Source organism: Pyxicephalus adspersus, chromosome 5 (assembly GCF_032062135.1).
Source record: "Pyxicephalus adspersus chromosome 5, UCB_Pads_2.0, whole genome shotgun sequence".
In the NCBI taxonomy this organism is placed as follows: domain Eukaryota; kingdom Metazoa; phylum Chordata; class Amphibia; order Anura; family Pyxicephalidae; genus Pyxicephalus; species Pyxicephalus adspersus.
Window position 1 is genome coordinate 82,878,977 of NC_092862.1, and position 14,153 is coordinate 82,893,129.

The 14,153-nt window shown below is 39.1% G+C and overlaps 1 protein-coding gene across 6 annotated transcripts in view; it reads left to right on the top strand.

Moving 5' to 3' along the window:
- Positions 1-14,153, top strand: part of MARCHF6 (membrane associated ring-CH-type finger 6) — a 314,477-nt gene that overhangs the window by 115,584 nt on the left and 184,740 nt on the right. For all 6 annotated transcript variants that reach the window (XR_011920873.1, XM_072411957.1, XM_072411959.1 and 3 more), the window contains 2 exons: positions 5,233-5,367; positions 7,321-7,440. Coding sequence is in view for 5 of the 6 variants with exons in the window: in XM_072411957.1 (XP_072268058.1) it covers positions 5,233-5,367; positions 7,321-7,440 (255 nt within the window). In the remaining variant the exon portion in view is untranslated. The remainder of the gene's footprint in view (positions 1-5,232; positions 5,368-7,320; positions 7,441-14,153) is intronic.

Genomic DNA, 14,153 nt, shown 5'->3' on the forward strand with positions numbered 1-14,153 from the left:
ATTACATGTGTTTATGACTGTGATGTTGGTTTTTAATGCACATAAAATATTTTAGGACACTATTTGTTTTAGAATCTTTTTTTTCTTCATTTCCCTTCTCTAAAAACTGGTGCGTCTTATGGTCCGGTGCATCTTATGGTCCGAAAAATACGGTATATATTTTTTAAAATTTAAAAAAAAAAATACATATTATACTTATACTATTATATATACTGTAAAATAAATGTTTTTGAAAACAATGTACTGATTTTACACATATAAGTCCAATGTATTGCATTTAATACAGTTATTTTGTATTGAATGCAATACAAATGGACATTGAATTTCCAGCCCCGCCGGCAACATACACGTGCACCGACGTCACCGGGAACTCCCCGGTGACTCATCAGGTGCAGAAGCCGGCCAAAGGAAGAAGACGGGGATTGCGGCGATGGACGCTGCGGGATGCCGGCAGATCAGGTAAGCGCTGTATTTACTTACCTTCCCATAGGTTTACCCACCCTGAGTGTGACTCGGGGTTACCGCTTTCAGCAACTTTTTTCTCCCCCGAGTCACACTCTGCTAGGAAGGTTAAGGAGCTGTGGTTAGAGGAAGTGGTACAGGCGCACAGAAAAGAAAGGCAAGTTATTTGTCTTTGTGAAGATGTGTTGGTGGCAGCCCTAGATGTCACTGCTACAAGCCAGAACAGTCAGCATGCTGACTACAGGCTGAGAAGAAGGTAATGCAAGAATTCCTGGACAATTGGTAGTAATAAGGGATTTTAAATTCAGTATGACTGATATAACAATTTTGTCATCCAGATTGTCTTAACGAAAGGGCTTTCTGTATTCCTTGTTTTAGGGTTCAACATGCGTGCAACTTACTGGGAGTGGCTAGCATTACCCAGATTTACCAGTCTTTGTCCATGTGGGAACAAATGTAAAAAAGAGTATCCCTTTAAGAATCTATTCTGGGAACCCAGGCTACAAGTTCAAGGGGAAAGACCTCAGTGGTTAGGTTCTGTGGAATATTGCTTGTGCAATGCTCTACACGGGAGGGGCAGTTGGAGCTTAGAATAGCTAAATACATAGCTTAGGACATAGTCTAAAAGGGAACTATTTGGGTTTTTAGAGCAATAGGCTGACATTTCATTGGGGTACAACCAAAGATGGCCTGCTCCTTATTGGATTGGGATCCTATATGCTAGGGAAAATTTATGGGAAAGTTGAAGGATTATGGAGCTATGGATAGAGATGAGGAGTTTCCCATGTTACAAACATACAGTAGCATGAATGGTACGATTTGTACTACAAAAATGATATTGCAAACTCTGCTGATTGATGTAACATTGATTTAAAGTGTCTGCTCACCAATGCTATAAATCTGCCAAGCACAATAGGTGAGTTGGAAACTCACTATGCAGGGCAATATGAATTTTTGTTTTGTATTGTATTGCAGTGTTCTGCCCAGCCATTAATAGCTGGGGGCACCACCTGGCACTTTTCAGTAACCACCCGGCTATTTTTGGGTGGTTACTGATTTGGGTCATAATAGAGGGGCTGCCACCCGCCTACAATTTCTTCCCACTCAGCTTAAAATAATTTCTGGGTTGAGCACTGTATTTTATTGATTTTTTTTCTTTTGTTAGTATTGCTAATATTGTTTTTATTCTCTAATTATGCTATTATTGTATTTTATTCTGCTAATATTTTTTTTTTATTCATTTATTGATTTTTGTTCTTTTGTTTGTATTTCCTAAAACTAGCTTTGTCTTTCACTTGACTTGGTTGGTAACATTGCTGGATTTGCTTTCCTTCCAAAAGACAAAGTAAAATTTAAAGGTGGCAGTGTCTGTCTTTATAAAAGAGGTGATGTAAATGTACAGTTTTATGGTACAGTAATAATAATGTTCTGCTAGACCTGGTATTTTCAAACAATACAAAGCCTATTACCAATGTTCACATAAACAATATAAAAATCTGGTAACAGTGACTATAAAATGATTGCATTTAATTTAGGTTGTAGATGGTAGGCTTGAATGCATACATTCCCATGAGCAACAATTTCAGGGCAAAAACTAAAATCTCTGTAGCTCAAAAGTAATGTTAAAAAAATCCATAAAGAAAAAAAAGGGCATTCAAAAATTTAAATATGAAGGATAATCATTTGAAACCGCAAAAATTCTAAACATGTAAAATTAAAGGACAATCCCCCCTCTATTTTTTATATTGTAATATATTAATAGTTAAAAAAAAACAGGTCTGATCATGTAGGCCATAACAAGAAGACACAGGGTTGGTGCCGGGAACGGGCAAATCTTATAAATTCTTTTTCAGCTCTGTGTAAACAAAGGAAAATGGTGGACCTTAAATCCAAATTTATTAAACATTAATTATAAAAAAATAATGAAATAATAGACCACAACAATGTGATTTATCAAAAAAAAAAAAAATAAACAATTTATCAAAAAATGTCAAAAGGTCAGGGATAATAGTGGGCAAAATGTAAATCAGGGCACTGGTCAATGATGTTTGCTGCACTAAAATGTGTACTTATTTTTTTGATATATGTTGTGTGGCGTTTTTTACTGCAATAACCATTTAAAAGCAGATTACATTGTAATCTGCCATTAACTTTCCCGCCCAGCCACACCCCCCTGAATACATCACAACTCGCATCACCAGGAAGATGTCACATCTTCTCGGGTGATGCGAGTGAGGATGTCCCGCCCTGCCTCATCCCCGGCATCCACCAACGCTGCTGCTCGCATCTCCAGGGAGATGCAAAGCAGAATGCAGACCTTCTGCATTGTCCATCGCATCTTCTGGGTGATGCGAGCAGCAATGGTAAATTCCGGGGGTGGTGCCAGGGTAAATTCCCGCTGGCACCACCCCCAGATTTTACTATTGTTTGGTCGCATCAGCAGTTAAATGTGATGCACAATGCAGAAGTCCTGCACTGTGCTTCACATCCAACTACTGATGTGAGCAATGGCGTGGCCGGGACCCCGGTAGGTATTTAAAAGCAGATTACCGAGGTTCCTGCACGGCCACGCCCCCCAGTTAAGAAAAGTCCCGGCATCATAGCGGGACCATTAGATCGCCGCTGGATCGCGGGGCAAAGTTAAGGGGGGCTTCTAAACCTACCCCGAGTGTGACTCGGGATTACCGCTTTTTACAAGTAAAATCCAACCCGAGTCACACCTGGGATTACCGCTAGGGGGGTTAAAAAGAGACATGGGGGATATAATCGCCCTTTAAATACATATATGATATGGTTCATATTGGGAGCTTGGTTCAAAACTATTTACTTTGGGTATTTTAAAGGACATGAAGGCATGCTTTGTGTCTGGAGAAAAAATGTAATCCCCACATACAGAAGGAATTCTTCACAGCAAGGTCTGTAAAAGTGTAGAGCCCCTTTGCAAGTTAAATAAGTTGTTTTAATAGGAATCTGTGTATCTAGAAATGCATCCAGATTCCCACTGAATATTACATTTAACAACACCAGATTCAGGACACATCCAATTGTCTTAGCGCAGGGGTGTAGAATTCCGAAACTGAACTACATCTAGCGCGCCCGCGTTACTACCTCACATCATAATTTTTAATACATGCAATACATAGACATTATTCTATCATACACAAAGCCTAGGCAATGATCACATGGTGCCTGACTACCAGAGGCATTGTGTTTGTTTTCAATCCATTAGAGCCTGCATAGTGAAATATTTAGTGTCCGACAAACTTGTAATGTGAGAGGATGAACAACACACAGCCTGCAAAGATTATTAATATTAATATTACACAGTATTTATATAGCGCCATCATATTACGCAGCGCTGTACAAAGTCCATAGTCGTGTCACTAACTGTCCCTCAAAGGAGCTCACAAACTAATGTCCCTACTATAGTCATATGTCATTAATGTAGTCTAAGGTCTAAAATTAACCTAATGTTTTTGGGATGTGGGAGGAAACCGGAGTACCCGGAGGAAACCCACGCAGACACAGGGAGAACCTGCAGCCAGTGTCCTGGCTGGGATTCGAACCTAGGACCTTGCGCTGCAAAGGCTGGAGTGCTAACCCCTGAGCCACCGTGCTGCCCGATAGATAGAAATGATTTATTAGTTATGGATGAAGTAGTAAACTTCCTCCATTTTTTCAATAAATTTCAAGTTTAGCCCCCTACTTGGTCTAAGTTTTTAATTTCGGCCCTCTGTGTAATTGAGTTTGACACCCCTGTCTTAGCGAATCAGGAAAGTTTTTTTCATATTGCAGCAAATTGAACTATGCTTTATACATGCTATATATATTTTTTTACCTTCCTCTGGCTCAGCTGTGTGTTTAAGTTAACCTAACTTTGTAACCAATGGTGTTGTTCAACCTACATCCTCTGAGCCCAAGCAGGTATAGACCTACTTCCTCCGGTGACTTGACAGTGAAGAAGCAGCAAAGTGATGAGCTCATCACTACATTCACTCATTACTCATTATTTTTATGCATCCATATCTCCTGTGTAGTCAACCATTGAGGCTTAAAAAGGAAGTAAGGTGAAAAATGCCCAAAACAAAAAAAATACAGTTACCTTCAATCCCGCAGCACGGTCGATCAGTCCGGAGGTGTCATCCCGGTATCTGTCTCCAAGCCGACGCACCAGGAGCCACCATCTTCACCTCTTCTTTCGAGTTCTTCCTACGTCATCCGACCCAGGTGCGAGATCGAGTGACGTAGGTTGGACAAAAACTTGCCAATCTCACCGCTCATGTGTGAGATCGGCAATTTTTTTTCCCTTTTCACAAAAAGGCTCCTTTTGTGTATGCCCAGAAGGAGCACCCAAGAGCATACCAGGATGCATGACGTAGGTATCCCGGGAGGCTTTGCGCTCCCATTCGTTCTCGATCGCCTAGCCAATCGAGAATTAGGGGGCGCTGCTTCACCCTTTTTCTTTTTTAAAAAAGGGTGTTGCACTTAAGTAAAAATTCTGTTTGTATTTTTTTTTTTTTTTTTTAACATAAAAGGTTGTCTACCCTTTTATGTAAAGTGAAATTTCTGAGTTTAGGTACGCTTTAAGTAGGCCTTGATCAGACATCTGCTGCTGTTGTGGACTACCTGCATTTATCTGTAACAGTCTTTGTGGATAACTGCTCTGAACAAATTACACCTCTTTAGGTATAAAAAATTACCTTTGGCTAATGATCACTTTATAATGTGTTTAATCTAATAACCGTAATAAGCTATGATTTTGCTTTTCAGGAAATGTTTGATGCCACACTTAGAGACCGAGAGCTAAGCTTTCAATCTGCACCTGGTACAACTATGTTTCTTCATTGGCTTGTGGGAATGGTTTATGTCTTTTACTTTGCTTCATTCATTCTGTTACTAAGAGAGGTAAGAGCTGACAAAAGTTGTAAAACTTTCTTTAAATTAATTACCAAGCTTTTGGTTTTAGCCTTTTAAACATAAGTCTGAATGTGATACCTTTATCAAGACTACTGTTAACTAGTAAAATGTCATTTATTTATATTAATACAGAAGTGGAACTGTACAATACCGATAAACCTGGCAGGACATTGCAGTTTTATAAAGACAACACTGATGCAAGGTGCTGCAAAGCGCCTGTCAGTTATTCAAAGCACCTTAGGATGTATCATAAAGTATATCATACCTTATGATGTATGAAATATCTGGGTCAAGATTGACTGTTTTACTGCATGTAGAATATCATACACATGGGTGCAGTGTTTTGGGGCTTTTATTCTATTGAAGTCAGTGGAAGCCCAGCATAAGTTAGGATGTACATTAGCAAGCATCATGATGCGTATCAACTTATTATGATATATCAAAGCTTTGCAACTTCTTTCATGGTGCTTTTGGTTCGTTTCAATGTATTTCAGTGGGAAAAAAACATTGAGAGAAACAATATGTTTTTGTGCAGAAGGAATTAAAATGCCCAAATGAACATTTTTCTTGCTGACAATTCATGCAGTATGTGGCCTCTTTGCAAAAAACTTTTTAGAATAAGTATTTTTTTCCATCTTTGGTAGTCCTATTCAGCCTATGTCAAAACTACAGAAAATACTGTAAGAGAAAAAAAGTCTGAATTCTTTAAAGATCCAATAGCTAGGTCACTTAAGTCTTTAACCAGTTCTCTATATGCCTGCTCTGGATCAAATGCTAATTCTGCATTGGCATCAGTCTTGCTGTCCCAGAGAGTTTCAGTGTTGGCTAGGCTATTGTATCGGAACTTGTCTAGTGTTTAGTGAATAAAGGATTAGATGATACAAGAGTGCTGTAAGGGTAACAAGTAACAGCCCTTACTACAGTGGCCAATGACCTCAACAGAGCTAAGTCTCATGGCAACTTTTCCCTCCTCCTCCTAGATCTTTCCTCTGCTTTTGACACTGTTGACCACCCCCTTCTAATCCAAATCATGAACTCCATTGGTATCAGTGACTGCTCCCTCTTAGTTTGCTTTCTACCTGTCTCAACGCTCCTTTCAAGTTTTTCAATGGTATTTCCTCCTCTCCTACTCTCCTCCGTGTTGGTGTCCCCCAAGGGTCAGTCCTTGGACCAGTTCTCTTTTCTCTGTCAACTCAACCTGAACAAAACAGAACTTATCTCCCCTCCCCCCTTAAATTCCAAATCTCCCCCCTACATATTTCTAACTGTTAACAACAATGACTACATATTTCTAACTGTTATTCATCCCTCCTCTCAGGCACGTTGTCTTGGCATCACCTTCGATTCTGCCCTCTCATTTATTCCCCATATTCAGATTATTTCCAGGTCCTGTCACTTTCACCTGCATAACATCTCCAAAATCCGTTCCTACCCTTCTCCCCTAAGACCACCAAACTCATTGTACATGCTCTTATCATCTCTTGTCTAGAATACTGTAACATCCTCCTCTCTGGTATTCCACTAACCTGACTCTCTCCTCTACAATCTATTATGAATGCTACAGCCAGACTTAAACATCCTTCCCACCATTCTTCTTCTGCTCCCTTTCTTTGTATTTGTCTTCATTGGCTTCCATTTCACTTTAGAATCACATTCATGCTCCTGTGCTTTGCCCTCAAATCCCTCCACAGTCCTTTCTGACACCCTCATCTGCTCACTCCTCCAATGACCTACTAATAACCTCCTCACTCATAACCTTGTCACATGCACGGCTCCAAGACTTTTCTAGAGCTGCTGCCCTGACTCCCTTGGATGGTCTTCCTCATCCTATTCAGCTTGCTCCTACCTTCTGCTTCCTTAAAAGAGCACTCAAAACCCATCTTTTTCAAACTTGCCTACCTGTCTTTTTCTGTATATATATAATTTTTTTTTTTTTTACAGGTTCTCCGACCAGGAGTTCTATGGTTTCTAAGAAATTTGAATGATCCGGATTTTAACCCAGTCCAAGAAATGATTCATTTACCAATTTATAGACATCTCAGAAGATTTATCTTATCAGTGGTAAAGTAAAAATTCCAATTTACACATGTGAAGTACTAATTTCCGTTTTCATGATTATCTAATGCAGATTTTTACTATCTTCCTATTTAAATTGATTGTTTAATAGTGCTAAAGCATATACATGAGCAAGAAGCTTGCACCAAAAGATGCCTACTTACAACGGCTTTAGAAAGTATTCAGACCCCCTTTACTTTTTTCAATTTCAGTCTTGCAGTCTATTGCTACAATCATTTAAAATATTTACTTCTCCTTAATCTACACTCGGTACACCATTATGAAAAAGTGATAACAGAATTTTAGACTATTAGATCAATTTTTCATAAATACTTACTATTTGCAAATTACTTCCATACAAATTACCCCAAGTATATGAGGCATATTCATACTTCATGACCAAGGCTTCTTGTTACTCCACGATTAACTCCCTGTTGGTGACCTGTGACTTCCCACTGTAATATATGCTTTATGGTGACTGGCTTTGAGGTATAAAATAACTGGGGAAACTCAATTTTTTTTTACCTTGACTCGCAGTATGGCATGATATGTGAGGTAAATATGCATTTTTTTTAATACATATCTACTACAGCAAAGTACCGTATTTTCCGGCGATGACTGGGCGTATAAGACGACCCCCAACTTTTCCAGTTAAAATGTAGAGTTTAGAATATACTCGCCGTATAAGAATTCCCCTCTTCCAACGCACACCAAATAAAAATTAAAAAACATCAGATTTGATTTCAGTATGGTCATTTAAACTCGAATGCTTATGACATGCATGTACTTAGCAGAAAAACTGTCACTTATAAACATGAGGCTGTTTTTCATCAAACATGTAAATGTAAACCAGTACATTAAATCTTTCCTAATTCACTCTAAAGCTGAATAGAAGGATAAGACAAAAAAAACCCATGGGAGCTGCCATGCTGTTTGTTTTCTAAGCTGTCAACCCACTGGAACTGATGATGATAGAAGGAAAAAAAAAAACAATAGAGAGAGAACGAGTGCCCGGCAAGTCTCTGGTTCATCTTCCTCTTCATCTTGCCACAAGTAGTCGTCCTCCATACCATCTAATGAATTTGATATTCCACACTTCTTGAAAGACTTGATTACTGTTTCTGCATCAATATCATTCCAGGCTTTTATGACAAAGTTGCACAAAACATCCAACTGTGGAGGCGGTCTTTAAATGGCTTGTTTAGGCACACATCCAGTGGCTGTACCAATGATGTCAATCCTGCAGGAATAACTTCTGCATCTGTATTTAGTCTTGCAAGCCTTTCCTTGGTGCTGGGAGTTAAATGAGCCCTGAACATATCCCACACCAGTAGACTACGTTTTTGAATAAGTCCACCTGGTCGCCTGCTCCATATATTATCAAGCCATAGCTTTATCCCTTCTTCATCCATCCAGCCTTTTTCATTTACGTGTACAAAACAACCAACAGAGAACTTAAGTTTCGGCATTATTTTTCTTTCAAAAATAATCATTGATCTCAGTTTGGCACCATCAGCTGTGCATCCTAGTACCACTGTAAAACTGGACTTCTCATGTCCTGTTGTTTTAATTAAAATTGTTTTTTCACCTTTTTGATGGACAGTTTTATTTCCAACCATATCAAAATTCATTGGAGTTTCATCCATATTTCCAATACTACTTAACGCATAGCCATGTTTAGTGGGCTGTCGTATTATGTATTGATGGAAACTATTTACTTTGCTATCAAGATCTGCAGATAGTTTTTGGGCAATTTTCGTCTTTTGCCTCAGTACCAAATTATGCCTTCCCATAAATCTAGTACACCAGGATACAGTGGCCTTAAATCTGTTGCTGTGATCTGGGTTAGATTTGGCCCACTGAAGTGCAAACAAACGTATTTGATTACGTGTCACTACATAACCATTTTGGCGATGCTCATTCACCATGTCTGCTACTTGTTTTTCAAGTTCTGGCCAATGTGGGGTGCCTCTTTTTAATGCACACTTACCCCTCGGCATACTCTTTAATGCTGTTCATTTGCTTTCCAGTCACGAACCATGTTTTCTGTTACTCCATATTGTCTTGCAGCAGTGCAGTTATTATGTTCCATGGCTAAATTTACAACTTAGAGTTTGAAACTGGCTTCATATTTCTTTCTTCTTGCTGGTGCAGCCATGATGGTGTTTTGACTGTTGGACATTTGTATATACGGTAAGGTATTGTATGTACTGGTGCTTTACTGTATGAAGAGGTACAGCTACAGATAGAACAACCAGCCAATCACAGCAAGTGATGTACCCTTACAGGCGACTGACTGGTTGTTGTATACTGCTTTAATTGGTTAGACTACTGGTATTTTATTGGTTAAAATTGGTCTGCCTATCACTGTACTGTTCCTTCAGCCTGTCAGATCTCGCTATTGTGCGAGAACTGACAGGCAGAAGGAACAGTACAGTGATAGTAATTGGAGGAGGGATACAGGAGGAGCCTACACTGCTCCACACTCCTCCAAGGAATGAATGGGCATGTTCCTTTTAATGGATGGGCGTGTTCTAGTGGAGAGCCGATCCGGGCTCTCCACTGGAGAGCCGATCCGGGCTCTCCACTGGAGAGCCGATCCGGGCTCTCCACTGGAGAGCCGATCCGGGCTCTCCACTGGAGAGCCGATCCGGGCTCACGCCCTCCTGTGCAGGCTCGCGTTGCTGCACAGGAGGACTCGCGTAAGCTGCAAAGCAGGAAGACAGAAGAAGGACTCGCGGGGACTCGTGGGGATGCCGGACAAGAAGGAGAACTCGCTGGGACACCGGACACTGCAGGTAAGTACCGGTACCAGGCGTATAAGACGACCCCCTACTTTGGCACAGATTTTTCGGGGTTAAAAAGTTGTCTTATACGCCGGAAAATACGGTAATTAGTATACAAAACTTTCTTTTTAGCTGTTCAACATGGCTCTAAGACTAAGCAGCAAATGACCTTCTTTAGACTCACGATATCCCTTTACGAAGTAGTATGAAATATTGAACTGATCCCTAATGATATTGTGTTAATATATAAGGTATTGTGTGAAGTGTTTGTTAATCACTTGTTACTAAAAGTTTTGGATCTTTTTTTACTTCACTTTTCTGAAATAGCCAAATAAACCCCTACTTATTATTCAGACCTTTTGAAATAACACTTAAAATTTAGCTTAGGTGCCTCCCATTTCACTTGATTGCTGCAGAACTGTTTCTGCACCTTGATTGGTGTCCACCTGTGGTAAATTAAATGGATTAGATATGTTTCGGAAAGGTAAGCAAAAACTATTAGTTCAAATGAATTGCCTGCAGAGCTCAGAGACAGGATTGTTGCAAAGCACAGATAACAGAATGGCTACAAGAAATCTTGTACACTGAAGGTTCCCAAGAGCACAGTGGCCATAATTCTCAAATGGAAGATGTTTGGCACGTCCAGGGTTCTTGTGAGAGCTGGTTGCCTGGCCAAACTGAGCAATAGAGATTCTCTGATCAGATTAAACCAAGACTGAATCGTTTGGCCGAAATTCTAAATAATTTGTCTAGAGGAAACTAGGCAGTGCTCATCACCTGCCCTATCCCACTGCAACTATAAAGCATGTTGGTGGTAGCATCATGCTGTTGGGGGTGGTTTTCAGCATCAGGGACTGGGAGACTAATCGGGATGAACGGAAAGCTGAATAGATATCCTAAATGAAAATCTTTTATGCAGGGCTCTGGACCTCAGATTGGAAATTTTTTTTACCTTACAACGTGAGTGACCCAAAGCACACAGCAAAGGCAACCCTGGCATGGCTTAGGGACAACTCTTTGAATGATCTACAGTGGCCCAGCAAGAGCCCTGACTTGATCCCTAATGTACATCGCTAAAAAGACCTGAAAATGGCTGTTCACTGACTGAAACCATCCAACCTGACTGAGCTTGAGAGGATTGCAAAGAAAAATGGCAGAAAATCCCCTATTTCAGGTTGTGCAACGCTTGTTGCATCATACCCAAAAAGACTCAAGGCTGTAATGGCTGCCAATGGCACTCTATGTAATTGGAAGGGATCGTGGCAGGTGGAGAGGTCTGTGCCAACTGGTGATTGCGTGGAAACCTAATATGTTGGACTACTGGGAGACAAAGTCATATTTATACTCTTAATTTAGAGAAAAGCATTTTTCTGCTATATTTTATATCATCTTAAATATTTAAATTACACCACAATCTACTTTTATATTGCGAGCATAATAGGTGTCAAGCTACTGTATTCCACAACATTCCACAGATGTTGTGGAACACATATTATGCAACTCTTGCAACTCTTACTAGGGAGACATACAGTCAAATATCTTCAGTCGGTCAATAGTCAAGTACCTATGCATTATGACCAGTCCAGGTAGAAGTTGAAAAACCTGTTAGTAAGTTTTTGGAAAAGGAACTGCATAGGAAACATATAAAGTCTTCCTCCTTAACCACTATGCCACTGCACTTCCTACACAGAAAAGCATTAAAAATTTAATATAAATTACTGGATATATTTTTAATATTTTAAATCTTCCAACTTTCATTAAACTAATGCCAGATGATTGTGCTGTTAAGTTCCTCATTGACAAATTTCCTGTTATAGGATGACAATCTCTTTTCCTGTCTTCTGTGTTGCTGCATTGTCATAAGGGATTGACTGGTGTCTGTATGAGATAAATATAAGTTACATAGCCTCTCTGTTTAAATAAACAAACAAACACTAATTTAGGGTTCTAAAGGAACAATAATAGGGTACAATAAAGATCTGAACTCTAAACCTAAAAAGAACAGTACTAATAACCTTTGACCTTGTTTAAATGCGATTTAGAATCGTGACTTGCCAAGCTATGATTATTATTATTATTATTATTAACTTAAATTTGTATAGCACCGACATATTGTGCAGCACTTCACAATTTACAACATGTTTTTCTTAAAACTAATTGCTGATTTCAGAACTGCTTTTAGTTTTTTTCCAAGTCATGTTTTTTATTTCAACTTCTTGAAATATGAGTATTGCTAGTTTAGAGTGTGCTTACATGTATTTTAACTCAAGTACATTTTTCAATATATTCAGTTTAAAGTCAAATAGGCAAAACATGCATGACAAATATACAGAAAGGGTCAGTCAGCTACCACTGTTTCTTCAAAAACTGGTTAGAGTATGATTTTTTTGTGAATACTGTGTTTGGATTGCTGCAGTCCAGTAGTAGTCAGGCATTATCCTAGTGAAAGTCTTCTCCTTGCTGGTCACTCATGATTCTATGATTTTCTGGAAAGAACTTTAAATGGGAATGCAAGAAGTGTATTTTCAACATGTAGCATCCCAGTTTCTGATATCAATTAAGCAGATTCCAAACTCTTTCCATGTATTTAGTTGACTTATGACTACCCAGAAAGTTTTCACAGAGACACTTAAAAGATTCTAGCTCGGCTGCTGAGATGAATTGTTTTTAAAATGTCTCTGCAAACCATCCCTTCTCTTTTAAACCTCCTGCAATATGGATTTGATCTGTGGATGTATAAAAATCTCTTCCTTCATTTTTGCAGTGATTGTTTGGAAATTTTTCAGCAAAGTACTGAAAACCATGTGATATCACTTGTACCCATGGTCTTTACAAGGTTCTTCATCAAGTCAAGCTGGATATAGAGAGGTGGCAGAAATATTTTATACAAATCATGCAGGCAGAAAATTGACATTGCTTCTTCCTGGTTCATAAATATCTCTTGGCTGCTGGTGATGTTTGACATGAGACACATAAAACAGCATTATTTTGTGAATCCTGCTTGCATGTCCCAATCAACATGCAAATGACATATAAATCAACCATAGGTGTTCCACTGGTGTGTTTTATATTTTATTTCTTCAAGCAATAGATTCTTCATGTTATCGTAGGACAGATGAACAGAATAAACAATCAGAAATGGGTTTGGGATTGCCATTATGCAGTAGGACTTCTTTTAAGTTTCTTTGCAAGGACTCAATAATGAAACATGATTCAGAAGAAACATGCTCTTGTGACAAACTGTTGAAGAGTCCATTGATTTCATGACAGTTGCATAATGAGCCATCATCAGCAAAAAAATGTCAAGTTATGATTTTGTGTTTTGTAGTGAGTTATAGTAACACCCTTTGCAGGCAAGTGTTTCTGCTTAAGCCTTAAAGCAAGAAGTTCTGCTTTGTCTTTGGATCGACTTTGATTACAAACAAGATCATTCAGCTCTTGTGAAAAATCTCTGTTTCTGAAACTTCATTGGCCACGTAATCAGAATTGGATTATTTTTATTATAACCAGTTGCACCTTCACTGCATTCTTCATAATCTTCTACAGAAGCACATCCATCATGTGTTACAGCAATAGGTAATGAATCATTATAAGGAACAGTCCTGACTGCAGAATCAAGGCTAGGATATGTAATTTTGTGCTCATTTTTAGCGGAGAATCCATTTATGTTCACATGGCAAAAGCAGCAGTCATTTAGATAGTTTGCAATTGCCTCTACACAACTGGGATTGCAAGTGGCATTGCTGTCTTTTGCCAACAAATCATAAACATGACAGGTGAAGCCCTAGATTTATTCTGGTCGCTGGTGACTGGGCGATGTGGTTTCTTCATCAAGGAACCACATACACAACAAAAACTGTATTATTTCCAGGAATGATAGCAACCTAAATCAATTGAAGTTAAAATGCACTGATTACTGCACGAGAACTTTTT